Genomic DNA, 25,844 nt, shown 5'->3' with positions numbered 1-25,844 from the left:
AGAGTAGGGGAGAAGATGCTGTTGGTGTGAGCCAGAGAAGATCAGGAACTGGGACTGCAGCTGCCTAGACAAGGATGCTGAAGGCTTCTCCTTTGAACTTAAAGCTTCCCCAACCAGGCATCAGGCTGGGAGCTCAGCAGGAGCTTGGTATTGTGTATGACAAAAAAAGACAAACCCACAAAACCAAAACTAACAGAAAAAAAAAGCAAAAAAGGGCAAGGTTAATGTCTCACTAAATAGTTAAAAGTAGTCTTTTGGTACCTGGAGAACACCATAAAGCCAAAGCATAATGTACCTGCATAATGTTCCTATGGCAACAGTTCTGTGACTTACATAAAGTAACATGGCAAAGTAACCAACATTCCTGTCCTGTATCTGGCTTTTTTTTCCTCTTTTGTCCTCTGGCTCCAAGATTTGGTGTCTTGTCCTTTGTCTGTGTTGTTGCTGTGCCTCCCTTCGGAGCCCCACAGGCAGCAGCTGCCCCAAGTGGCTCTGGAGCAGGGAGGGCAGTGGTGACACTGCCCCAGAGCTGTGGAGCAGCAGCACCTGTTTCTAATTGCTAATTGAGGAAACTAATTAATCTACTCCAGGAGCAGAGATCCGCTTCCCCCCCCTCACATCTGACAAACTCCTGGCAGGGAACTGACAAAATAAAATACCTCAATTTAGGGTGGCTCTCAAGGGAAACCAGCTTTTACTGGAGTCACACTCACGTGGTAACACACTTTACTGAAACATTTTGCAGTTGAAGGGTTTTTTCTCTGAAAAAATTAAACCTGATAATTTGAATTACTGTGCCTAAGGGTAGGGAAAAGAGGCCTTTTACTTACAAGAGCAGTTGTAAAATTAAACCTTAACCTCTTAAGAGTCAGCTATTGCCTCCCATGTATTCCTGGTAAATGAGGAGACAGGACAGTTTCACACTTTATTTTTGAGAAAATTGACAGATTTAAGCAACAAGTCTTAATGATAAATGAAAACATTAATATTGCAGTGGCTTTACATAAGAACATCACCGTTATAACAATGATTGATACAGAATATTTGTCATGCAGATCACTTGTATACACGAAGTAATACTCATATCAATACATACCTGTACAGTATTTACATTTTATATTTAAACTCTAGCTAGAAACATTTTCCAAGAAAATATAGAAATGAAACTGGTAAGCCACAAGTCTTAATTTGTAGTATCTGGTCTACAACAGACCTAGCTTTTCCAGCAAGCATATCTACATAGATATGTAATAAATCTTAAAAATATGCAGTTTTTTAATATATGAAGCATTATAAATGCTGCTCACTTTATAAAGGTTCAGTTTTGTACCAGTTTAAAATGGTTCAAAATGCTAAGTGATGCAGAGCTTATTTTGTCAGAATATTGTAAAATTTAAGTCAGTCCAGCTGAGCTTAAGTTTTGTGTACAGTTCCCTCCCAGCTGCACTGGCACCATGGCTCTCACTGCCCTGCAGCTGGAGAGGGCAGGGTCAAAAGCAAAGAGCTCAGGAATTCCTCACGTTTCAGTGCCACAGGAAGGGAGAATCTGTTGTCCCCAGAGGACTTTCCCTCAGCATGGCCAAACTGTAACAGATCCTGCTTTAGGCCACCGAGCAGCCACTTTCAGTAGCCACCCCTGGACTTGAAGCCCAATAAAAAAGGGAAAGGTTGAGAGATTTTTCTTCACTCTCGTGGATAGTACCTGATATGGCCAAAATTTTCACAAGCCACTTTGTTTTACTGGCCCCGTGGCCAGTGGAAATTTTGGGCCAGTTTCACTCCCTGTTAATACTGTTACAAAGAACACTTGAAATCAAATATTAACACACACAAAAACGCTATTCCATTAGCTTTGGTAAATTAAATAGATACATCGAGCACCACAAGTAGCTGTTTAAGAAGTTGCATTTCAATGCTAAGAAATAAAATATTTCCTGCTATAATATCCTCAGTTACATGTTACTCTAAATAATTATTTCTGCCGGATATAAGAACTTCAAACTAAATACAGCAAATGAACTGTCAAGGCCTTTCCTTCATGCTTCTAGGCAGACATCCTCACCTGGTTAAATAAATAGGTTTCCTCAAAGGTGGTATTTCAGAAAATAAAACTTGATAGAAAAGTGCTTCATGGCTTATTAATGCTTTTGTAATCTCACATTTCTCCAGAAATACTGTATTTGCTGCCTTTCACCTTTATGCTCACTAGTACCACTGATTTGGCTTGTCACTATTTGCATTACAAATCTACTTGTCCAAAGCTAAGACTTGATGTAGGCAGTGCTTGAAAACAAAATGTCACTGCAGAACAGAAGACTCAAAACAAGTGCTGGCAGCAGCTCCATCATTGTGCTGCTTTGCAAACACAGGACACACAACTTAATTATTTCTATAAAGAGTTTAAATGTGCTCCATTAAGAAAAGATATCCCCACACTGACACTTACTCAAGGATTCTACCTCCTCTGGCTGAGTTTTACTCCTTTGGAAGCACTAAGATTTAAACATTCACCCAAGCAATTCCACACACCCTGGGGAAAATCTAAAATGTAGGAAAATTTACTTTGTTCTTTTCCTCTCAGCCTCTTTTGCAAACATGCAATAAAGCAAAACACTCACAAGGCTGACACTCCATGCAAAACAAGGCAAATCAGTAAGACAGAACAGTGAAACAGACTCTCCCTTACAGTTCAAAGGAGATTTCAGACAGATCAACTTGGTAAGTCGGTGGGTTTGCCAGTGCAGCACATCTCCTCACAACAGAGGCAAAGGTGCTCCTGTAACCAACCAGCAAAGCTGCTTGAACATTTTGGGTCTCCAACACATTCACTGGCACAGTTGGCACGGCTCAGGTTCAACAAGTTTGGGAAAAACTGAGTAGTAAAGAAGCAATAGAGTCAAAACCTCCCACTTTTTGCCCCCGTTGTGGAATTAGGGGCTTTACCTTAAGAGCAATATGTGTGCTATCAACAGAAAAGCACTGGAGTAAAATCTGCTGCAGCAGTTGCTGTGCTCCTGAAAGATCCAGCAGTAGGACCACAGAAAGATCTTCACAGGTTTCAAAACCAGAGACACACACCTATGGGGAAGTCTAGCTGCACCAGGCAATCAATACTTTATTTTTTAGTAAAAATGTCTATTTTTTTTTTCAATTCCAACTGCTGTAGCACAAATCTGAAAATCACCTTTAAGAATGCAATAAAAATACTGAACTTGTATAAACTTGCACGAACTCTCTATGTCCAAAGTTTGTTATCAAGCAAAGGAATGAATCCTGCTTGCTTAACTCTCCAGGGCTGCATCTCACAGGGACAGTTCACCTTCCTGGCTTTTCCCTTTAAAAACATTGAATGCATGTGAAATTACCTGGGGGTGTTTTCACATGCAAGGCCTGAAATCACACAAGCCCTGTCATCTCTCCTTTAGTTGCAACTTAGTGTTAATCAAACTACAGCATCTCAAGCATAAGGAGGATGTTACTATATAAAAAGCAGATTAAACCAGTCATTAAACCTTAGTGTTTGTTGTGAGTGTATGAGCAGGCAGGAACGAGCTTCAGCCAACTGGCAAAGGCCAGACCACATCTGGTACTTGATGTCATGGCCACAGTCTCACACCTCTGCTGCTGGGCCCTGCCTGTATTTCAGTGCACACTGACCAAGCCTCTGGCACCACGAGGTACCTGCTGAGCTGCCAGTCACTGTGGTTCTGAAGGAAAGCTATTTCCATAAGGTAGGAGAGGAATCCTGAATGAAAGCTGCACTCAGCTGTTGCTGTGAAACACACACGACTGAAAACTGCCATTGGGACTGTGAGGTTTCTGCTTACAGGAAAATCCAGTGCCAGATCATGCTGTGCTCCACTCTTGGTGCTGCACTTAAGTGAGAACTCAAAGTCTTATAATAACTCCTTTTATGGAAAATGTGCTCAGGTAACAGGTAAGGACATTTTAGTGTTAGCCCTGTACCTCCTTCCCTCCCAGCCCAAGTAAACTGGAGTTGTCACTGATGGAAGTGAAAACAAGGCTTCCATGTGTTCAGTTGAATTAAGTTCCAATATAATAATTCTCTGGGATTTGAAGCTTACTTCAAATTATATATCAATAACTATTTACCCTGAAAAGTTCTGCCAAGTGTTTATGCCATAGTAAAATGTGTATGTGTATATATATATATATATATATATATATATATATGTTTATATATATATAAAATTTACAGTCGTCTTCATTTAGTTTGTCCAATTTCAGAACAGTATGCTCAGTTATAGGTTGATGCAGGTCTACAAGTTGCTGTTCATGTTCTATTTCTTATTTGCAATTCTTCTTTTCCTTGTTGCCAGCATATCATAAAAGGGATCCCTGCTGATACTTGCTCTGGAAGAGAAAAAAAGAAATCATCAGTTTGGTTAACAAATACCTGTTAACTATTTCAATAGTTGTGAAAACTAAAGCTTTTGTTCTCTCTTCCTTGTGGCTGACTCCACACTCTTAAGATAGATGGCTGACTTCTAAGCACCACAATTATTTCTTTAGCACAAGGTTTTATTCCACCGTGATTAGTTCAGAGCTCACACCTTCACATCTTGACTATTATCTGTTTAAGTGTGGGTCTGCTTAGAAACCTTCCAAAGTCAAGCTGTGGAAGTTTAAAGCTGTATGTGAACATGCTTAAGATACATGTCACTAAAGTTAATTACTGGGTAAGGATCCAATAGAATTAGGTTTAAAGACAATTCACACAAGATTTTACATTTGCATAGAACAATAAATCCATATTCTCCTCATTTGAGTTAGCAGCAGTGTTTCCTTAGGACCACACAGTAACAGATTTGTATCTTGATCCATCAACCCCACAGAGCTCACTGTTAGTCCTCCAGGACATTGCCACATCAGAGTTCCTCCAACAAGTTACAACAAATTCTCTTCGTATCATACTCTGAAAAGAGCTTACACTTCATTTCTGAAAGACATTTAAGGCTTTAAACTCACTTGATGGATTTAATCCACTCCTCCTTCTCCTCTGGGGTGGGAGCAGATATTCTGTACACGACATGGTTGCCTTCCACCACTCTACCGTCAGCTTCGGTTTTACACGCTTTGATGACCTGACCTTTATGACTGGGGTTGTAGAGCTCAAAGCAGTTCTGGAGGGTAGAAATGAAGTAATAAATTTAAAAGAACAAAACAAAACTGAAAAATAAATTCATTTAACAGTACAATTAAGTTCCATATGGTTTACTCATCTTAATTTAAAAAAATAAGTATGAAACTGTCTTACTGGTTTTCTAGGGTCTTCGACTTCTCTTATGCTAAGATTTTCTAATGGAATAATTCCTCTAGGTTCTTTGTCCTAAAAAATTAGGAAAATATCACATTGTCAGCTACTTACAAATCTTGATTACAAAGAAAATTCACCATGATATATACTCACTGTTGTGTATTCAAAGTAATACAGGCAATTATCAGTCAGAATAAACCATCTCCGTTTCCATGTTTTTACTCTTCCCCCTACAAACAAAAGGTATTCCAGAATTAAACATGTGCTGCTGTCAGGGCTTCAACAATGGGCAACGAAACAATTAAATTCTGCTTATTTTTCAAAATATGGTTTAATTGCTTAATGGTAAATGGATCAGGCACAGATGAGTGAGGTTAAAAGAGCAGTTACTGCAACTTGACTTGTCCCAAGGCAGCATCAACTATGGAGGTGCATCAGCCACAAGAGCCATGGGCAACAGTGAGTGGCCAGACCTGCTCCCTCTGTCCAGGCCCTTACATGTGTTCATTGCACCAAAAATACCAGCTCTGCTCAGTGCTGGACACTGCCCTTGCTGCCAGGCTGTGAGCGAGGCCAGCCCTGGGCTGCTCTGACACCCACAGCTGCCCACACCAGCAGCAGCTGCAGAACCAGCAACTGCATCCCTGCAACAGGAGAAACCCCCTGAACAGCTTGTCCTGGGCAAGGAAAGGGTCCCATTAATAAAATTAAGGGCATTTTATCACCTTCCTGTCACTCCACTCATCAGCAAAGATGTGATTAGAATCTGTCTTTACTTTCAGATTTAATATCAAGTGTGTAAGGTGCTCAGAAACATTAACAGAACAAATACAATGTGTAGTCAATGAGGAGCAAATCCTGTGCCAAAATATACCATAAGTATATGGTATATAATTTGTCATCTTTCAGTATTTTATAAACATCTTCTCTTCATGGGTTAATATATCATTGAGTATACTTGACAGAAGAAATAGCTACTGCTCCAAAAATGCCAATTTTTCCTTCATTAACAGTTTAGATAACAGCAACCACAGAGCTCCTCTTCCTCACACCTGCTAACATCACCCTGCAGGGAACAGTTTCTTTTTAGAAACAACAGCATTGCTCTGGCCCTCAGTTGTTTTTCTGCCAATGGCTGCTTCAGAACACACTTTGCTTCCCACATTACATTATTTTAAAATTAATTTCCAAGAAAGACAATTGTAGATAGAGCATGCATATGTTATTAAAGGTTTAGATCCACCATAGTTATCTGACTTCAGGATTATGTCACCACCTGTGCATCATCCATTCAGCAGTGATTTAATTTCATTAAGCCAACATTTCAAAAGAGTTGATCTTGCTACTGAACACCTGTGCATAAAAGAGCACCATTAATACACACAAGATACCCAGTTTAATCCAAGTCATATAATCAAATTTAAGATATAGGCAAAATTTTTTGATCTTTTTGTTCTGCTTAAGATAGCAGGGTTTTTGTTTAATACAGAAATTAAAGAACAATTCTAGGGATATCATGACATTTCTTGATATTTGCATTGCAGACCAAGTATGTTGCATGTTGTACCTTCCTTTTGCTGTTTTTCACAACCTCCACAATAACCCAGTGCTAACACACTGCAACATTCAATGTACTCAACAGACTTGATGTTTCCACCAGATGCACTCATATCTTAAGAAAAATTTAATCTGCAAGCAGGTGTGGTGAAATAAGTGAAGGCAAAAAAGTGCAGGATGCAGAAGCCGTGACACAATGAATGGTTGAGTGAACTGGAGACAGTGAGGGAAGAACTGAATTTTAGTACAACCACTGTGACAGATCCTTCAGTAAACACTGCAGAGATGTTCAAACTGGCACGTAAGTCACTAGAAAAATTCCTCGTGACCTTGACCGAGAGCTGGCTCAGGTATCAGGAAGTGTTTGGGTTGAAGGATGAACTGCAGCCCAGTGGAATGGCAGGGCCGAGCCCCACGGGCCGGGCGCTCCCCGCGGCTGCACAACGTGACTCGCTCTCACACCGCCCAGCACCGACTGCCAGCGCTTCCCGTCACCTTCTGCTCTCCAAGGTTACCAGATTGACATCACTTCACATGTTTATGACCCTAAAACACCCTGTTTTTCAGGCTAACAGGTAACAGCAGCTATCAGAGGTCATGGCTTTTCCAGGGCTAGTAGGAAAATGATTCAGGAGGAGAGAGAATGAATCCGACAGGGAAAGAGGTTACTATCACAGAGCAGACTGAAGTGAACAAAGGCATTTCTCATTAACTGTGATATCATGTCAAAACACAATAAAAAAAGCAGTAATAACCATATATTTAAAAGAAGACCTGTTTATAATTTAAAAAAGAAACAACAGACCTAAAACACACACTCCCAGAAAAATATGAATTGCCAAGCAGTAAAGAGCAGTTGAGTTTGCTGAATGTTTTCCTGACAACATCCACTCTCTCTGGAAAAGCCAGATTTCTCAAACCTGAAACCTTCTGTAATCATGCTGCAGTTTTGAGGAAGCTTTTGTCATGAAACACCACCCAGTTCCAGGGAAGTCACAAAGAAGATTATGTATTTCCATCAACATCCCTCTTACTGCTCTCTTCTCCGAAAACAGCCAGTAGCTCACTGGGTTACAGCACTCATGGGAGTCACAGAAATAGACCTTAAGTCCCTGCTCCACCAAGCTATCAGTTACTCTTCCAAAGAGGGAAAAAAAAAAAAAAAAGTGGGGAAAAAAAAAAAAAAAAGAAAGCAGGCAGGATTTTTTGGTGGGACAAGGAACTACTCTCACTTATAAGTCTGTCTCCCCATCCCAATACTGAGTTTCAGCTGTCAACAGCACAGAAACTCTAATAAAAATCAAAATGTAATCTGTACTAATCAAATTTGCAGGGTCACCACATCACACGTGTTTAATGTGCCTTTCCAATGGGCTGCAGCTCAAGCAGGTGGCTGATAAGGCACTGTGGCCTGTAAACTGCACATGAGATTAATAGGTAAAAACACGTGATAGCAGAACATTCTTGTCCTTGGCTGAGATTGCTGTAGGCTCACAAAACAACAGAGGGTTTAGTGCCATACTTCATCTCTTATTGCAGCTCCCAGCCTTTTAAAGATTAAGACTGGAAGGAATCAAGTTAGTAGGAGAGGATCAAGAACACCAGAGTATGAATCCATAAACATTTACAGAAATGGAGAGATAAGTGACATACTTCTGAAAGATCATGCTGATTAGAAAAAAGCACAGACATCTCAAATAATGAAATATAGAAGCACAGTACCTTCCACAGTAGGTGGAAATGTAAGTAAACTACAAGAAAAGGCTACAAGGCAAAATGTACAGAGACAGGAACAGAAATCCTCTTCACCTTTGTAACTCAACATAGGATTTTTTTTTTAAACTCTGGGCAAAGTACAAACAAGGTAAAAGAAACCATCTATAATAAAGGGAAAAATAACTGGCAATGACTTGGGAAACATTATTCTCCAAAGTAAAAAAGGCCTTAAGGCTAAAGGCAGCATGGATCTAAAGTCAAAAGTTCTACTCAAATCTTCAAGTCATTTATATAAATAAGTTTTAGAGCTGAGAGATGCACACACCAAAAATGTATTTTTTTCTCCTGAGTTCATTTAGATAGCACCAGACAGAACAGACTCAGCAACTACACAGCTGGTTGGCTCAAAGTTTGGGTTTCTTTTAAAAAGCATTTTCCCTTGACCACAGCACTGATTGCCTCAACCTGGAAGAGCCTCAGTCCCCACAAGAGCCAAGCAGGTACAGGAAGGCCCTGGTTTCCTGATGAACCAGCCCTGTTCTCTCAGCCCAGATTAGGGAGGAGAAACAACATCCTCCCAAGGACAGATGTGCTGGAACAAGCACCGCTGGCGGGACAGGCCCGGATGTGAAGCTTCTGGACCTTCTCCAAGCACTCTGTAACCGCCTGACTGGCAGAAAAAATTAACACACTCATGTGTCTGGCTGAAATCATTTCCTCTCCAGTTTGGGGGAATAATGTCAAAGTTTCCCTCTAACTAGAAGAAAATATTACACAAACGAAGCAATTGGCCAAGAGAAGCTGTTTAAGGCAAGGAAACTCCTTCCTGGCAAAACAGTTCTAACTTGGGCACTGGCACTAGCAAAGAGAACACAGGCAATAATTTCAAAATACTTTAGAGTGGATGGCAGAAAATTTCATGGTATTTACACCACCCATTATGCAGAAAAATCTGAAGGCTCACAGTGTGTCAAGCTGCTCCAAGGAGGACTCACCAGCACTCAGCAGCTTTCAGTTTTTAACTTGCTGCATTCATTTTCATTACACTATGCTTCAAACGATGCAGAACTGAATGATAATTTTGGCCTACCAAGATAAAGATGTCTATTTAAAGGCACTGGCTAAGTCTAGATAGATAAAACCAGAATTGCTGTCTGGCTGCCAGGTTTGGCACCCGGACTTAATGCAGTCACCTCTGAACAATTCAGAGCAGCAAACTCTCCAAAAGCCTTCTGTAACCTCCCAGCCTTCTAAAACCCAGAAAAGTCTCTTGGACAGATGAATTTTACCATGTATTAAAGTTTTGCAATATCTATCTTCTGCCCAGAGAAAAATCAATACAGTAAGGGATGGAATACTAAAAAAAGGGGCACAACTAAATAAATGGGAAGAGCTGACTATGAGAAACACCAGATACAATGTACTGTCTTGATATACTCAGAGTCTGCAAGTAGTCTTAGTCATGTTTATAGTTTTTATATAAAGACTTTCTCTTTCAACTTCTATGTTTTATCACAACTGAGCACTTAAACCCTCATACAGGAGTTTGTCTCCTTAGCATTTCAACAATACGCAAGTTTTTAGTATCAGAAGCTTCTAGAACTGAAGGAAACCACACCCATTTCACAAGAAGTGCTTCCCAAAAGAAAGGACTGTAAAAATGCATATTGTGGACTGAGACAGCACTCTCAACATACAGATTAAGACTCCTAGCAAATAGGAAACTTGAAGGAGAGGAAAGAAGTAAAATTAAAAAAAAAAAGAAAAAAAAGAAATACTGTCAGGTTTATTTCTGGTCACTGCATCTAAACTAGCAGTGTATTAGTCTGTACCAGTCTGGGTCTGTGGAAAAAATGCAGTCATTGACAGAAGCCCAGCTTCAGGCATTCCCAGGCTGATTCACCAGAGGCTTCTGGACACGTTTCATTTCTTTATTCAAATAACCCTCATCCCGTGGGAGTGTTACGTGTAACACCCTTCTGCTTCACACACCCTTTTACTACTGGGTTTTCTGTGCACTCTGCCTCATCTGCATCCTACACACTGAAGACTCAGACAGAGTTTTCAGTCCCGACCTGTGGTTTATTGACTTTGCACCACAGACAGACTGTGCAGAAGTTCCTGGCAGCTCTCACTTACTTTCAGTCATCGCTTCCTCAATTTCTTTGTTCCTCTATTTTTTATTAGAGCTCTTTTAAGGGCAGTTTCTTCCACAGAAGATGTTGTCACTCCTCTACGCACACTCACACTCGCCTGCACTCCCATTATGTGTAAGTTCATGAGGGAGCTCTGGCAGCAGCACCAGGCACAGCCTAGCCTTGCACTCGACCTCGTCTCCAAGAAGCACATTCCACCTACAGCAGCTTGAAAGGCTTTTCTGTTAACCATCATCTCATGCTACCAAATGGAGAAAAGCTGCAAGGTCATGTTTGACACTGTGCTAGCTGAGCCAATACAGGTCAAAAAGCAAGAGCTTTGCTTCTTTGTAGTTAGAAAGGAGCTCCACAGCATCTGTAGCACAGAGGTCAGAATTTGACATTGGGGAGCATGTGAATGAATTCCAAATGCTTCCATTTCCTTCCAGCACAAGCATGACCACCAAGTTCCAGGTGCAATCAGCACTGTGGCCTATGGCTCTATCCAGGCTCTGCTTTCACCATCCTCCCCATGTGCAGCCCAGCACACATCAATTTCCACACTTGAGTCACCATTCTCCAAGTGCAAAGTTCCTTCCACTTCAACACATTAAAGTGGCCAACAACTGTCTCTAGGGAAGTATGTGCTGGAATTTAAAGTTAAAAATTTATTGTTTTGAAAACAACCCCTAAAATAAAGTGTCAGTCTCCTTTATACAGGGAAAAAAAAATCCCTAAGGCCAAGCAAAAAAGTGAATCCCATCAACTTTACAAGTCTGTAAAAATAAAGGCATCTTACAGTGCCAGGAGACTGAACTACCTGAGGTTTCTGCAACCCTAAATTTGAAGCTCCTTTAAAACTCTGTTAAATAAGCTAAATGTTTAAATAAGCTAAATATTTTTAAAGGAAAACAGGAAAGCAGGAAAAAGAACAGCTTTTATAAATATGTAGTTCAAATGTAATCAATCTTTCAATAATCTATTATCATTGACTAACAAGTAACAAAAACACTCTGAAGCTTCATGACAGAGTAAGACGTTGTTTACTCTCAGCAGAGATTACTCTTCCCTTGTTATGTTCTTCCATGAATGACAAAAGTGTGCTGAAGTCATCCTTATTTTTCTGCTTTGCATGTAAATGCTTTCTTCTTTTGCAGAACACACCAGCATGTGAGTTAGACACTGACATGCCAGTCCCTCAGAGCACCACTGATGACACTGTTAGTGACACTGAGTGAAAAAGGAAAATGCTACAACGAATCTGATTTAAAAAACAAAAGAAAAAAAGAAAAAGCCAGGAGGAAGTAGGAAGAAAATAAAAGAATGAGCAACTGAAGAAGAGGGGACTGGAGAGCAATCAGATACGTACCTCCTAATGCAGAATAAGCAGAGACAGCCAGTCACAGAACAGAAAGGTGATAGGTCATAGGCCATAAGGAAAACAAGAAGGCACATTTAAACCACTCATTAAAAAATCATAGCCAAAACCAAACCAAGAGAAACTCACAAATAATATGGAAAAATAAAGACATACAAAAATAACTATTTGAGGAGAAATCCTTTTTTTGTACACAGAAAACTGTGTTGAAACATCACACAGTTTTCTGAAATGACCTTATGGAGACTCAGTTGTTATTTATCAGTCACAGCATGTGGTAAATACCATGTGGTGTTTCCTTTTTGTCGACGAGTTTTTATTTCTCAGATCTCAGAAATAAAACTCCGAGGTTTGAACCTGATTGCTAATTTGGGTATGCAAAATAAGAAGTAACAACCCTCAGACGTAAAGGAGCTACTTATTTTGGTTGATACATTTTTAAATACAAAGTGAAACCTGTTACCTTCACAAGAAAGCAGGAAGACACGGAGCAGCAAACATGCTAACAATGAACAAACATACAGCAGCAGAACTGCCCTTGTGACTAACCTAATTTCAGCAGCCAACCTTCTCTATCTGGATTAAAAAATGTATGCGTTAGATCATTTCCATCATCCTCTGGAATTTTAAATGGCTCATTCTTAATACTTTCATATAAATTCTAGAAAAATAAAAGAGGAAAAAGACCTCATTAATAAATGTCTTAACAGAAAATGCAACCAGGATATCTTACTGCTTCTCAGACTATTAGTATAAAAACACAGGAAATATTGTCCATAAAATTCTGGACCACCCCCTGTCTGTCTTTGTTTACTACTTTGATCAAGTTTGATTTTAAACTACTTCATCTACACAAGCCTCTCTTCGGTACAAATTTCTTAAGCACTCCTAGCAATGACATTTTTATTGTAACTTCAGCATTTAGTATTTTGAAGGTTACAAGATCAGTTTTATTTAGCACAAGTTTTGCCAAATGAATCTGGCTTTTCATAAAATGGTGTAGCCCATAACACTGTCTTACAGTTACTTTTACTGATTTCTCAAGGAGGGAGCTCCATAAGACGTGAGAAAAATGAGAGGCAATAAAGAAAAAAATCATTTTTACTATTTTTTCTGGTAGAAATGCTACTTTTTTTTCATAAGCAGCCAATTCCACAAGAATTTTGCCATAAGCAAACTACTGAGAGATACACAGAGCATTTTCTCTGAAACAGCCTGTTCTCAACAAAAGGTTGGATATAGGCAGAACTAGCTCAAAGTAGCTGTGAATAACAAAAAATGCTTCTTTCAGCTACTCAAATGGTTACACATGCTAGAAAATGTTCTTTTGCCCTCCCTTGACAAATCTGCCTGAGAACTGTTGTACGCACTTTTAAGTCTGCTATTAAAAACACAAAGCCAGGCTTTGTCCTACCCAGCCCAACCTACCCTTAGCAATTCCTCTGGAAGGTCTCCACCTTCATTAATTCCACGATTCATGGAGATAAACCTCTCCACTGTGGGTTTATCTCGCACATTGTGGTTGTGCAGGCTGGTGTTCAACATAATGATGGCAAAGGAAAGCACGTAACATGTATCTGAAATCAGATTGGAAAAATGGTTTAATCTTCCCATGTGTTGTGTGTACAAACCTGTAAAATTAGTATACAGCTCATCCTGACTGATAAAGAAAGAGAAGCAGTCAAAAAATCCTGAACACTGTACATAAAAGTATAAAATCTTTAAATAAACCCAAGAAGAAAAAAATTCAAATAAATTTTATTTACAATTCAAATAAAAAACAAGTATAAGAAAAACTGTATGGGAATCCAAAAAAATTTAAACTCTTATGCTTATTGCTATCACCCTAAATTCACATTTCACTTGAAACGCTTAAGTGTTGGGCAAAATGTTCTCTGCACAGATTTTGCCTAAATCATAGTGGGGGATGCTATAATAAACCTGGTCCATCAGCCTCCTCCTACTCAAAGTACTTCCAAAGCTCTCTCCAAAGAAAAAGAATTGTCTCTTCAAAGCAATATTCTGACTGCATTTAAAAAGACTGAAAATGACATTGACTCAGTTCCTTGGCATACAGGAGGTAGCTAGCACTGCTGGATAATATCAGAAGATGACAAAGGAAATCTTATCATGCCTTTTGACATGGTTATGATTATAGTAAATTCTCCCAGAATTCAAGTACAAGATTCTGTGTAAGAAAAAGCAGGATGAAAACTTGCTACAGAGAGGGAAAATGTGCCTGCATCTTCAGCAGTTTGTTTTCAGTAGCTATTTTCCTCTCTAGCTGTTACAGACCCGCTTTACACCAACCTTTTCCCATCCTATCTGTTCCTTAAGTGATCAAGAGCAATCTATTTGTGTATACAGCTAAACAGAACAGCAATGCCAGAGCATTCTGTGCAGTTCTGTGATGTTTTATAAATGAAAATGCATTCTGACCAAAAGCTTGCACCTCCTGGATTAGTGGGTCACACTCTCATTCCTCAGGTATTTCTCATTTCACACATTATTTTATCCCTAACTTCCAACTGGCCACTATCTCTCTGCCTCAGATGCAGAAGAACACACACACACACATATATAAAAATAAAAATTATATTTGGATCATGCAAGAACTTAAGAACTCCTGTGGTTTCCTGTGACTGACCTGTAGACTGGAAGACTCCTGGGTTACAAAGGCAATAGCGTGAAGCAAAAGCTTCCATCATACGGTCAATTTTTTGAGCCTCTCCTGGGAGTCTGAAGCTCCACAGAAACTGCCTACAAAAGGGAAGAATAGTTATTAGACTCATTCCAGTATTTATAGATCAGGTTTTTATTACAAATAATCCGAAACAAACAGAAAAGGAAAAAAAACCCAGCATTGTCTATATAGAATGTCCTAGAAATATGTTCTCAATCTCTCAACACACAAGTCAGGAGCTATTATAAAGCAACATGCACAGATGGCTAGCCCAGTAACTCAGCCAGCAACACTGCATGCTATCAGGCAAGATAATATGGCAGTTCATATTCTGAGGCTCTCTTTTTTCCAGACTAGTAAACAATTTTCTGTATGCATCCCATTTTTGCCATGAGAATGCTACGGGGGGAAAAAATGAGTTCAATCCTCCCTGGGTTTCCTGGCTACAAAAAGCAATGAACAGTCAGCTAGACTTTATTCACAATGTAAAAAGACACATCATACAAAATATTTCTGGTGTAAAGAGAGAGAAACAAGGAATACAGAAAGAATTAACATATTTACTTAAATTCATATAAAACCTTCTAAAAAAGGTAACAACAAGAAGAAAACCCCACTGCTTAGAGAGGTGCTGCCTGTCTACTGTAAGCTCACCCTACAAGAATCAGACCTAGGCCTTAAAAAGAACAACTTATGTCATCATTTCAGTAATTCTGTGATATATGCAGCAGATCTTGCTGCTGCTTAGCAGCATAAACTGAAATACAGAGTTTACTTTTGTAACTTATTATTTCTACATAGAGGTACACTGGAATGCATACAGGACAGAAGTCTTCAGAAATTTATTTTGGCACATTGTGGCACTAAAACATTCCAATGAATTTCATCATTTATTCTTTTATCTCTTAGCAAAAGAATTATCGGAATTAAACCAGGATCTAAACCAGCAAAGTTACATGCTCTGCCATGCAAAACAAGTTCTCAGTATTCCCTGTACATTGGATGCCACTATAACAACCATTTATTCCTGTCTTCACTGGTTTTCATTTTAGGACATCATATTCAAGGGTCACAGGCCATCTTTAGCTTGTCAGCTCTATGTACTATCTTTTACTCACCTCGTGCAAGGTTCCAACCCAGATCACGAATTTTGTAAGCTACCAAAATACAAACATTTAATAGTAGCAGCTGCTAAGGAAGAATAAAGTCAAACCTAACATCAAACTGGGTAAAAGAGACAGGAATACGAAGCTTCCCATACAAGCTTCAGCAGCCACAGAAAAGGTTTCTTTGGCCCAAGCCTCAGGCAGCTCAAGTTATCATCACCACATCACTCAACCATAGCAAAGCTGTTCTGACTCCACATCACAAGGCACTGCACCAGAAACAAAGATCACATGGACATTTCCATTTATCTGGTGTCAGGAGGGAGTCACTTGGGGCAAAAAAACAGGCAGAACTGTCTAAGTCAACCTAATTTGATCAATCTGTTACGGATTTTCACCAAGATGAGAAGGGATCACACAAGGTCACTGTATGAAAGCATCCCAGATAAATCATGGGAATTGTTCATGTAGCAAGGGAAGAAAACAAACTAAGATATCACACTTTCTTTCACATGACAAGTGGGAAACTGAGGCAAACAGAAGGAAATCACTTGTTTCAAAGTTTACCTCTCTGTGATTGAACATAATCAGTGAGAGCATGGATCAGTGGATTTCCCCCCCTCCCTGCCCAGAAGGACAAGGTGAGGCAGAGTAAAAGGAGGAAGAAAATTACTTAAATAAAGAGTTTCTTTCTTTTTTAGCCTATCTCTGTGTTAAGATATAAAACAGGTCTTCAAATGTCCACATATGGCAGGCAAACTGAGGATTAAGAGCTGTTTTAGTTGTTTGTATTTGAAAATAACCTGAAATAACCAGGAGTTTTCACCCTCAAGGGCAGCACACACACAAGCCATCAGAAGGGTTAAACAGAGCTGTCTCTGCTCACTTGCACAGTAATTTGTACAGCAGTGCTGAGCTGTAGAGCAGCTTTCTGACAAATAAATCAACACAGTGACTCATATAAACATGCAATTTGATAGAGGAAGCTCAAGTCAAAAAACAGAAAGAATTTACTCACCTTAAGGCTTGTACAAGATTGAGATCAGCGAACTCATGGAGTTCAACAAAAGCCTGAAGAACTTTAATATTAAATTCATCTCTGTGAAAGACAAAAATAGAAATAGACAATTACAATTCTGACCTTTAAAGACTTGTTAGTTATCTCGATTTGCCTCTGAAAATAAATAAGGAAATAAACACTCACACTGATCAAATAAAGCCATCAGAAATAATCTACATATTTATTTGAAAGGTATTTTCATATTTCACACTAGTACTTCACCCATTTTTGCTGGTAGGTTAGCAAAAGCCAGTACATTTGAACTTATTCTTGAACTGCTTATTTAAATGACCTAAAAATAGTCTTGCCTTCTTTGCTTCACATTTATTATTACTGTACTGTACTTCACATTTATTATTACTGTACCTCCTTGACATAGGAGGATACCTGAGAAATTTAATCAGTAAAAAGCCTTTTGCAGAAATTGCCATGAATTCTTAAAGCAATGGTTAATGTAAGACTAATTTCTCTAGCCATACAACATACAATTAACAAACTATCTTTTTTCCACTCTAAGAACAGAAATTATTGAAGCAGTATCTTAATTTATATGCAAAGATAAGAAACAGAAATGCTTCTATTGACTGCATCCAAGAAAAAGAACAGCTTCTGAAAAGAGCTGCTTAGCATGTACTGTACTCTTACTCCATTCCCAAGAACTGGTAGAACAAAGTTAACTAAAATCAGAAGTTTTGAATGGGCTTCCTCTCACCCATCTCTTATATGCAAATCATGAGCCAAATTATGCTTGTTTGGTACAAGGCTGTTTAAATTTAAAACTAACAATTAAACATGTAATGAACACAAAACTATGTGGATGGACAGAACTTGGCCCACACCATCACTGAGTTCCTGTGCCAGAAGAATAAAGGTTTATAATCCTCAGGGTGTGCTTTGAATACCTCACCAAGACAGAATGTTGCATATCAGCCTCCACCCAAAAATAGAAAGGTGTGCACCCACCAGGAATTACCTGCTGCTCTGCTGACTACCTGCACAGTCAGACTAACCTGCAACTCAGGAGTAAACACCTCAAAACCAACTGTTCATTCATTAGCATCTTCCTACATTGTTTACAGAAAAACACTCCAGTTCTCTCAGCAAATCCAAGCAATTCTCATCAAATTAACAATGCACAATTCAACTGGGCAACTGCTTTTCAATGAGGTGGCATGAGAATGTAATAAAAGAGAGCACTCCAGAGAGGTTTGTTTTTACTTAAAACTAATAATAAATTTTGTTTATAGGCATGCAGTACTTGTGCTGGGTACACCTCCAAAGACACAAGACAAATAATAAAATGCTCCAGGAAGCCACTTAAAAAGAGAATTGAAGATTTACCCACATAGAAAGAAATCATAAGTCTTTTTTTAGGATGCAATTAATCCCTTATTTATTATAATTTTTGCTATATTTTTAAGTGTTACCTTATTCCATTTCACCATTCATTTTTTTCAGCTTGCTGAGTGCTTTAAGACTTTGAAAGTCACTAATATAGATTCTATCTCTTTATGGCAGAATGCTATACAAATATTTCAGTCTGCTGACTAACCTGGTCTTGTCTTCAGCTATATTTAGCTAGAATACAGAAGTAATTTATGATGGGCCCCTGAGAGGGGATGGCAAAGCAGGAGAGAATGTCCTCAGACATAATTCTGTTGTATAAAAACTGTTGACATGTCTACATATTCTGCATAGAGACTTCATAACAAAGATCTATTTTCAAAATTCTCATATTACAGTAAAAACTTTGACTGAACCTATGAAAGCCAAGAGGAAATTGCTGAGCAAAAACCACGCTGTTGCTGCTGGAACCAGACTGAAGAGTGTCTCAAAAGGGACCTGCCACAACCCAGCACCACAGGAGCACATCCTAAATGAGTCACCTCTGAGAGCTCCCTAGGTGGCACTGAACGTGTGCCAGCACGTACACACACACACTCCAACCCACTGCACTGCTGCCTCTCTCAGCTGCCTTTTAAAAATCAATTCCTGGGTTACACAGCAATGGAAGTCATTTGCATTCTGACTGTGTTTTGCAACAGCGTGCATAAATATGCACAGTGCATGTTGATTGTACCAGGACTGATAAGGACAGGGTGCAGCTGCCCTTGGAGACACCTGCTTAGCAATGGGACGTGTGTGTGCAGGGAAGTGACAACACCAAAACCTGCTGGAACTACTGTCCCAGGAAATACCTGTTTTAGTAAGTAATTTCTTTACAGTCCAATTATTACTAACTGTAAATCACTCCTCCTCTGGACACAGTACTAAGAGTTACCAGGAGTGTTGCAACACAACTCTCAGACATTCCAAAAGCTCATGGTACTGAATTCTGCACTACAGACAAACGTTTTGGTTTACTCAAAATACTAAATTATAGTTCATTACATATCATTCCATGATGTACCCACTTAAAAATAACAACCTAACACAATACTGCAGCAGTTTTACATCCCCACTGTAGCTTTTATGGATCTCTGAGAACTGGAGCAGCTCTCTCCTGCAGCCTGTGAAGGGGAAGGGAACTAGCCAAAACCTGTGAAAGTGCTTTGCAAGCTCAAGATCAAAGTTCCAATATTTTTACTTTACCTTTCACCGAGGTAATCTCCAATTACCGTTTTATTTAATCCTTCTCCTTTATAAAGGAACTGTGCAATGTCTTCTGCAGTGTTGTGCAAGAGGTCATTTTCTATCAGAAACTGTATTCCCTAGGAAGAGCAATTCCAAAGGAAAAGGAATGTTATGTCTTCTTGCACAAGCATTTAAGTAAATATCACTCATAATATTTGGTATTAATATACTGACACAGACATACACACAGCACATTAAGAGTTACATTACCTACAGAATTTTATTTCTTTTAATAAAATGGTCAACAAATGTTTTTCAGTTAGATAAGCAATATTTAGTACTGGTTTTAAGATGAAAATGAACACACATTTTTAAGGCTAGAAGTACTAGGTGGCAGTTTGAATCCCTAAACCCTCAATATTTTATTTGAAAGATCAAATATTAATTGAATAATGACTGCACATTGCTCTTTGGAGCTAATGTGTGAGCTGGCCTGTTCCCAACATTGCATCAATGTCTGCAGAGCCGTAATCTGCAAAATCATATAATGAAGAGGTACATAGAAACTACTTAATTACCAGCATGACACAAAATCAAGCATCTGGTATAATCTACAAACTGCAACCCAATACATCAAGCCACTACTTGCAGCAGGAAGTCACAGCTGAAGATACTGAAACCGGTTTAAAAGGGTTGATGCTGACATTGGGATTATCAGTGAATTCTGGTTGTGCTGGAACTAAACTATTCACAAAGGACTGGAGCTACACTACTCACAAAGGGCTGCTCAGTCAGCTGCTACCAAAGGCAGGTGGAGAGTCTTACCCTGTCCCTCAGAGGGTACTTGATCAAGCCCCAGGACTCCTACTCCTCCATAAATTACTGCCCTACAACTGGCACACGCCAGGGAAGCCCAGAGACTTCTCTGGAAAGTGGCAAAGAAAGGAGACTAAGAGTTACACAGAGATTATGGCAAGGATGGCAGGGATGTTGTTCTGACACTGAGCAGGTCATGCAGAGATGACCATCCTCTGTACAGCCCACAGACCCCAGCACAGATGCTGCTACTCCTGATCTCTTCCAACTCTAACAACAGGCTGATCTAAAGTAGAAATGGAAACTTTAAGTAGCCTTAATGTCTTGGATTCCAAATATATACAAAAGAGGTTATTAAATTATTACAAATATCCTCTACTAGACTATTTCATAATTTCAAGAATACTAGTTTTTCAGTTTCTGCAAGTGGAGTATTATTTATTTCATTACAACTGAAAAAATCCCATTTTTTTAATATAGCATAGATGGCCCTCTAGTAACATTCAAAAGCATTATTATCATTCTGTTTGATTAATTCAAGTTTTTAATAATGAAATGGTTAGCTGCTTGACAAAAAAAGGTCAGTTTTCTGACCTAATTTAACAGGGAAAGTAAACTGTGATGTTATAAAGCTTGAAGCTTTTTTTAGAAAGTCTGGAATGTAATTCTCTCAGAACAATTTCATCATCATCTGAAAAATTTCCATGCCAGGCTGGCACTCTGACAACTTAATATTTTGATAAGTTATTTCACAACAGACGTGATTGCTTTGCAAAGAATATATCCATTATATCTTGAACCAGAAATTGCTGAGCTTTCCTCAAAACTGATCCCTTCAAAGCTTATTTGTACAATATTTGACTACAAAACATAGTGCTTTTTCCCAGCCCAAGTTATACAAAAAGCTTTCATCTCTAAAAATACAAGAAGATCTTTCCTCTGATATCAGAAACAGCAGATTCCCTTGGTTCAACACCTGGACCATATTATTCATGCTTGGTATAAACAGACTGATCTGAATAGGTTTTTTGAAATTGTACAAGTTACTGATAATGGACATGACCTGAAGTACTGAAAACAAATTTCTGTGCACAGAAGCAGATACCTTCCCATACTGAAAAAAATCAATTTAATTTTCCTTTTCCTGATTTTTTTTTAAATTATTCCTAAGATGTTAAAGAACCAGAAGTCAAACAGACAGGAAAAGTAATTTGTCTGGGACAACAACTTCAGTGTCTGGAATAAATGGCAAAATAGGCCAAGCAAACCCCCACCTCCTACACTATCTTTTGTCTTGATGCAAATTTTCTTTCTGTAGACTGACAGGAGACAGATGACAGCTGTACTAGTTTAACTTACCCACACAAAACTCATTGCTACAGACATTTTCAATATTCACTACAAATATTGCATGGATTTATTTTTTATTTTACACCACTGCAATGAAATCTGCTTTGAATTTCATCTCTTTTCCAGTAACTCAATTATAAATTTTGCAGTTATTTAAACCCTGCCTTTGTCCCAGAGAATTCCTTTCCTGGGCCCAACACAGGCAGTACCAATTTCAGCACAGCCAATTTCCAGCACAACTTTGTCTCTGCACAGGGATTCTTGAAGTGTTTTACAAACTTCACCATTACAGCCCTTCCCACAGGAGCTCACCAAACCCAAACTCCCAGGTAGAACATCCTGGAAGTACATAAACACACCTATTTTCAGAGGGGGCAAGGGAGAACTGCTCTACACACACACATCCATGTGGAATGGTCTTCAAATAGAAGTGATAAAAGAAAATTACCTCACTGTGCTCCTGCTAATATGAAAACATGAGACCTCTGCTACCTGGTTTTAAAGGAAGAAACTTGGTGGGTTCAACTCAAGCATTATTACCCCAGTTCTCTGGCATTCCTAAATCCAGAGAGCATCTTCCCTCCTGTTTCTGAATGAAAAGCACCCTTTTCCCAGTGAACCCCAGGTAGCTTTTCCCAGCACCAAAGGATGTGTACATCCCTCAGCTGCCTGGAACTTAATGCAGCAGCTGCAAGCAACACCACCACCCAGCTTTAGAGCAGACAGCTTCTGCAGCCAGCACTAAGCACAGGCATTATTAAGAAATTGCTACTCTGAGTCTGTTCACCACATTTAAATTATGTTACAGTAGCAATGTGGCCACAGTATCTATTTATAGAAATAATTTCATCCAGCAAGAACCGTAACAAAAAATAGTTAATGCTGGAATGAAAGCATCTGACATCATCCTGTGACTTCGCCACAAACTTCTAGGACTTGAAAGAGCTGGAGGACCACAGGAAACTACCAGGATATTTGGGGGCATTCTGCCCTCAAAAGAACAGAAGTTAAGCAGTCACCAAAGTGGAAAATAAAAATAAAAGACATGGCCAGCATTTTAGAAAGGGTTCTTGTACTTGAGAATTTCTGGCAAACTGGAAACAGTTCGAAGAACAGAAGCCACACTGTACTTGGAACATTTCAGAAAAGCCACCAAAATGTAACTGAATTCAATACAATTGCAAAGAAAACATGTCAAGAACACAGAAAAACAAATGCTAAATAATTTCCAAGAAGACCTTAAAGAATACTCTTCAGAAATTCAAAATAGAATCTCAATTACAAACAATAGAGGACAATAAAACAAAGCAAGGAAGATGAAATATGAAAAACAAAGGCAAAAGGTCAAATATGTCAAAGAAGCTCTTTTAAACATTGCAGGGGAAGTCTGTAAGAGAATGTGCAGGTCCCCAAATTCTCCAGAAAATTCACAACTATTTAGGAAACAGAGAGGCACTGCAGAAAGAACTGCATTACTTCTTGGCTACATGCAGAGCAGACTCCTTGAAACTGGTAACCAAGCTTGTACAAGTCAGACAGGTACACATCTATATGTACACATGTATGTACAAAAATACAGATGTTCACACATGCCTTTCAGAAACAGACTTTAGATATCCAAATATAAAATCTGTATGAAAACAAGAAGTATAGCAAAGGTATTTTGAAAGACAAAATAGGAGAGCATTAAAGAAAAAGAAGTATGGCCTCACTAACAACCACACATGAAAAAAAAATTCATTATATTTGACATATCAACATAGAACACCTCTGTCAGGTACAAAGCAAGCCAGGCCAATCAATACCTGGCATATTTGGTTGTTGATAAGTAACCTCCTCTATATCAAGGGTTTGTTTAAGTGAAAGAAGCACACAGCTGGCACCTGACCTGATGGCTGCTTCCAATTTAACCCTCTGCTCAGTGTGTTACAGGACATGCAAGTAAGGCCTGTGAGCTTACATTATCTGAAATATTTCTTTAAAAAGCCATAGAAGTATTTGTCATAGAACATACTACAAGCAGAAACTTGATTTCTGACAAGGGAAAAAAATTCTTTACCTTCTTAGGGTCCATGTTGAATTTCTTCCTTCCCATGGCTATTTGCTTATTTCTTTGTGTAGTTTTGCTACATATGGAGAGAATGGACAAACAACAAGCACTTACCAGTCACTCTTTTACAAAAAGACTTCTAGATGAGCTTTTCATTTGTTGTGGCTACTTTGTATTTTCTACTACAAAATTAAGACATTCACTTTTCAAAATGGAGAAAATTATGATACTAGTTTCAACTCCTTTAAGGAACTGCAGCTTCAGAGACCCATATCCTTATCAACTGGACAGTAAAATATTACACTCTATCCAACATATTCTCTAGTCAAACAAATGACACACCTGCATGGGATAAAGTCAGGCTTTATAACAGACTAAATAAAGGTAATCCATCATTTGTTTAGCATGGGAAAGGTATTTTTACTTGCTGTTCCTGGAAGACCTGTTCCAAGGTCTTACTGAATCATGTCCAGATGTTGGCATTACTTACCTTTCTTCTACACTAGTCAGATTATCAATTTCAGTCATGACCTCAGCAATTTCAAATTTTAATCTCTGTAAAAGAAGGAAGGACAATACATTAACCTACATTAGAACATCTTTTGAAATCATCTATCATGTAATAATATGATCTAATAGGTTTTATTTTCTAATATTTGTTATTTACCTGAAGAAAAGTGAACAATCTTAGGGCTTCCTTAGGTATTTAAAGATTTTATCACAACTGAATTATTTAAACACATGAACCTGCACTCTCATTGAGTGCTTGTCCACAGCACCAAGACCAAGCTGCCATTATGAATTAATAAGATTTCTTTACCCACATTTCTCACTCTCTCCTATCCTGGATGCCAATCTGCTGTTTAATGAGTTAAATAAAATGTGGACATCTGCACATACTGCATTACATAAATTCAGAAGCCAATCTTTTTTAAAGCACACGTATGATGCATAAATCCTGCTCACTATTAGAAGTATTTTGTTTAAGTCATTTATATGCTTTTAGAACCATTACCTGAAATTCATATTTAGGTCTGCAGCTTAGGTCTGTAACTTAATCTACTGAAGGAGTCTTCTAGGGACATTTACAGTAAATCAATTACCTCAATATCATCAATCAGTTCTTTTTTCCTGCGACGGATATTTAAAAGCTCTTCTCTTTCTTCCATGGAGAGGTCATCAGGCACTGGAATGAAGCAAAAGGTACAATTTTTTAGCATTTGTATTTCAGCATTTGATACCTTATCATCACACATAAAACTTGTATTAAACTGATTAGGAAAAATAAGCTTATATGAAACATCAGGACATTTCTTTTACATCATTTTCAGGAAAAAAAAACCAAAACAAATCAAAGCAAACAACATAAATGAAATCTAAATCTAATATATTTGTAATCTGCTTTATAAAAATCCTAAGTAAGGAAACTGAATGAATGACTATGGACAGAATCTCTCTTTCAAAAGAAAAACAGACAACTAAAGGAATCTTGTTATCATATGATGTGGCAAGATTTGGTTCTACAGCTTAATTCAGCCAAACTCAAGTTGGATATAATTCTATTACATCAGTAACATACCAAAATTCTTCATGTAAATTAATTATGATTCAGAAGATATGACTATCTTCCAGGGAAAAAAGCCAAAGAATAGCCACTGCTATCCACAAGATGTGGATCCTGGTGCTGCTTCAGACATCCCCTAATGCCAGCAGTGCCCCTTCATTTGGCTGCTTTGGAGAGAAAGATGCAACCCAACACAGACCTAACACCAAATACCTCCCAGCAGTAGGACACACAAATACAGCAGCAGAATCAGTAATCTAACACAAACATGGGCCTTGCATAACATCTTCTAGGTGAGTCTGTAGTATTTAAGTCAAGTTTAGGTCTCTCCTTGGCCATGCCAGATGAAATATATGACCCTGCTGATAAATATCAGTTGCTACTGAGGATGCAAATATGTGTCTGTCACTCATCCTACCCTCACCCTATGTCTCACAACCAGCAAAGACCAAAAATCATCAGCATAAAACCACTGCTCTTCTTGAACCATCAGATGTTCCCCAGCAAGAAACTTCTCTGGACAGAGATTACCTCAGCTCATTTGTACAGCACTAGACACCAACTACAAATATTCACC

At 38.7% G+C, this 25,844-nt stretch overlaps 1 protein-coding gene across 2 annotated transcripts in view; it reads right to left on the bottom strand.

Annotated features, from left to right (window-relative positions):
- Nucleotides 1–889: 889 nt before the first annotated feature.
- The window catches only part of CYTH3 (cytohesin 3), a 49,024-nt gene continuing 24,069 nt past the window's right edge, over nucleotides 890–25,844 (bottom strand). The window contains exons 2-13 of one of the 2 annotated variants that reach the window (XM_059862031.1): nucleotides 24,807–24,889; nucleotides 24,194–24,258; nucleotides 23,713–23,779; nucleotides 19,506–19,624; nucleotides 16,872–16,952; nucleotides 14,712–14,824; nucleotides 13,493–13,641; nucleotides 12,614–12,725; nucleotides 5,432–5,508; nucleotides 5,279–5,350; nucleotides 4,990–5,144; nucleotides 890–4,374 (exon numbers count right to left, since the gene is read on the bottom strand). In XM_059862031.1, the coding sequence (XP_059718014.1) occupies nucleotides 4,302–4,374; nucleotides 4,990–5,144; nucleotides 5,279–5,350; nucleotides 5,432–5,508; nucleotides 12,614–12,725; nucleotides 13,493–13,641; nucleotides 14,712–14,824; nucleotides 16,872–16,952; nucleotides 19,506–19,624; nucleotides 23,713–23,779; nucleotides 24,194–24,258; nucleotides 24,807–24,889 (1,166 nt within the window). In that variant the 3' untranslated portion in view covers nucleotides 890–4,301. Of the gene's footprint in view, nucleotides 4,375–4,989; nucleotides 5,145–5,278; nucleotides 5,351–5,431; nucleotides 5,509–12,613; nucleotides 12,726–13,492; nucleotides 13,642–14,711; nucleotides 14,825–16,871; nucleotides 16,953–19,505; nucleotides 19,625–23,712; nucleotides 23,780–24,193; nucleotides 24,259–24,806; nucleotides 24,961–25,844 lie in introns of those variants that run through there. The other variant, XM_059862030.1, reaches the window with a different exon arrangement.

This window comes from Haemorhous mexicanus, chromosome 17 (assembly GCF_027477595.1).
Source record: "Haemorhous mexicanus isolate bHaeMex1 chromosome 17, bHaeMex1.pri, whole genome shotgun sequence".
NCBI classification, from domain to species: Eukaryota; Metazoa; Chordata; class Aves; order Passeriformes; family Fringillidae; genus Haemorhous; species Haemorhous mexicanus.
The sequence above is the reverse complement of the archived record's forward strand: the minus strand, read 5'-3'. Positions and strand labels throughout refer to the sequence as shown.